This window comes from Arachis ipaensis, chromosome B08 (genome assembly GCF_000816755.2).
Source record: "Arachis ipaensis cultivar K30076 chromosome B08, Araip1.1, whole genome shotgun sequence".
NCBI classification, from domain to species: Eukaryota; Viridiplantae; Streptophyta; class Magnoliopsida; order Fabales; family Fabaceae; genus Arachis; species Arachis ipaensis.
The window spans coordinates 54,216,240-54,218,484 of NC_029792.2; the positions used below are offsets into that span (position 1 = coordinate 54,216,240).

A 2,245-nucleotide genomic window follows, 5' to 3' on the forward strand; every position below is an offset into this window, starting at 1 on the left:
AGGGCATGCCAGTGCTTCAAACAGAGGGAGTGTCAATTGGTGTGCGAACGAACAGGGTTGTGCGCTCACACAGAGTGCGCGAAAAGGGGTCTGCGTGCATACGCACAAACAGATGCGCACGCACAAGGCTTAAGAAAAATAGGGGAGCGCCTACGCACAAGTCGTGCGAGCGCTATCAACAGAAGGCACACCAACTAGTGTGCGTGTGCACAGAGAGGTGCGCACGCACAGGACTCAAAATTTAGAGATTGCGTGGGTACGCACAGGGGCATGCGCACGCACAAGGCGCAAAACAAAAGGAAATGCACACGCATAGAGCGTGCGAGCGCTCCCAACAGGAGCTGTGCAGGCTAGTGTGTGTACGCACAGGGGTGTGCACACGCACTAGACGCAAAATTTTGGGATTTTGTGCGGACGGACAGGGTTGTGCGCATGCACAATGCCCTATTTTTTCAAAAAACTTCCTTTCAAAATCTAAGGTACCAAGCCTTAACTCATCCAAAATTCAACCCCAAACATTCAAATATTCATGACCCATATGCAAGTTAAGCTATCTAAATCAAAGATTAAACTACTCCTAAGTGAACCAATCATAACAAAAAGGCAATTAAGTCTAAAATATAAACAAAAAGAGAAGGGTTAGAATAATGTTACCATGGTGGTGTGTCTGCCACCTAGCACTTTGGTTAAACGTCCTAAGTTGGACATGCATGAGTTCATTGATCAACAATTGGGACCTCTCCAAGGAGGAAAATTTCCAACTCCTTGGCATGCTTGGGTTGTGTGTGGTCCAATGACTTAGGTTCCTTGACAACCTTTGCTTCTTTATCCTCCCCATTAGTCTCATTTACTTGCTCTTCAATTAGGTCACAACCAAAGATAGAGTATACTTCAAGTGTTGGCTTCTTGGATCCATCCAAAGTGAATTTCACTACTTTTCTATCGGCTTCAAACGAGTAAGCTCCCGAAAATGCATCCAACTTGAATCGAGATATCTTCAAAAATGGTATCTCAAGGAGAATAGAGGATGGCTTGTCTGAGTCAATTGGAGGGGTCTCCAAAATATGAAAATCTACCGAGAATAGCAACCCTTGAATATTGATCAACATATTTTCCGCAATTCCTACAATCGACACAATACTCTTGTCCGCCAACACAAATCTTGCTCCAGACCTCTTCAATGGCGACAAGTTCAACTTCTCATAGATAGGGAGAGGCATAATGCTTACACAAGCTCCCAAATCACACATGCAATCCATGAACTCCATCCCACCAATCACACAAGTTACCAAACAAGGACCGGAATCATTACATTTTTCTGGAATGAGAGAAAAAATAGAATCATTCATCGGACTTTTGTTTAGCTCACCAATCTTGTCCTTATGAGTGAAAACATCCTTTAGGAATTTGGCATACTTTGGAACTTGTTGGATGGCTTGAAAAAGAGGAATGGTAACTCCCTCATTCTTGAAGATCTCCACCACATTAGGGTCAAAGTCTTCATGCTTCTTAGCCTTTTTAGCCACCGTTGGAAAAGGGATTGGTGTAGTCTCTTCAAGAGGGTTCTTCCTTTTGGGTTCCTTGACCTTCAATAGATCCTCCTCCTCTCTTGAAACATCCTCCTTCTCACCACTAACCCCCTTCACTTCTTCTTCTATTTCTTCATTGTGGGGTTCATTGCTCAAACTTGTAGGCTCAAGACCAACTTCATCTAATTTGGTACCGCTCCTAAGGGTGATAGCATTGATGCTTCCCTTGGGATTTGGTTGAGTTTGAGAAGGTAGACCATTAGATGTGGAAGCTTGGTGGGTATTGTGAATGTTTGAAGGAGAAATAGTCAAACAGGATAAAGCGTCGGCAATGGTTGCCATGTACGTTTCTTGCTTCTTATGAAACTCCCTTTGCTCTTACATGAAACTCTGAAGTGCATCATTCATATGAGATTGGTTTGAAGAGGGAGGTTGACTTTTTTGAGGGAGGGTAAGCCTAGTGTGTGGTGGTTGATACCTGGCGTGACTTTGAGAATGTGGTTGTTAATTGGGTTGGGCATGAGGTGGACTTTGTGGTTGATATGTGGGTAGTGAGGTTGTGGTGGTTGATGATAGGGTTGTTGGACTTGAGAAGGTTGATGATAATAGACTTGTTGGTTGGAATAAGGTCGAACTTCAAATGGTTGAGTCCACCTTTGATTGGAGTTGTCTCTCCACCCTTGACCTTGGTTTCCTCCATAGTGATAAGATCCTTG

At 43.7% G+C, this 2,245-nt stretch overlaps 1 protein-coding gene across 1 annotated transcript; it reads right to left on the reverse strand.

Annotated features, from left to right (window-relative positions):
- On the reverse strand, positions 717-1,871 carry LOC107611042. The gene has a single exon (XM_016313009.1). It carries the CDS (start codon positions 1,869-1,871, stop codon positions 717-719), a length of 1,155 nt encoding a protein of 384 aa, XP_016168495.1.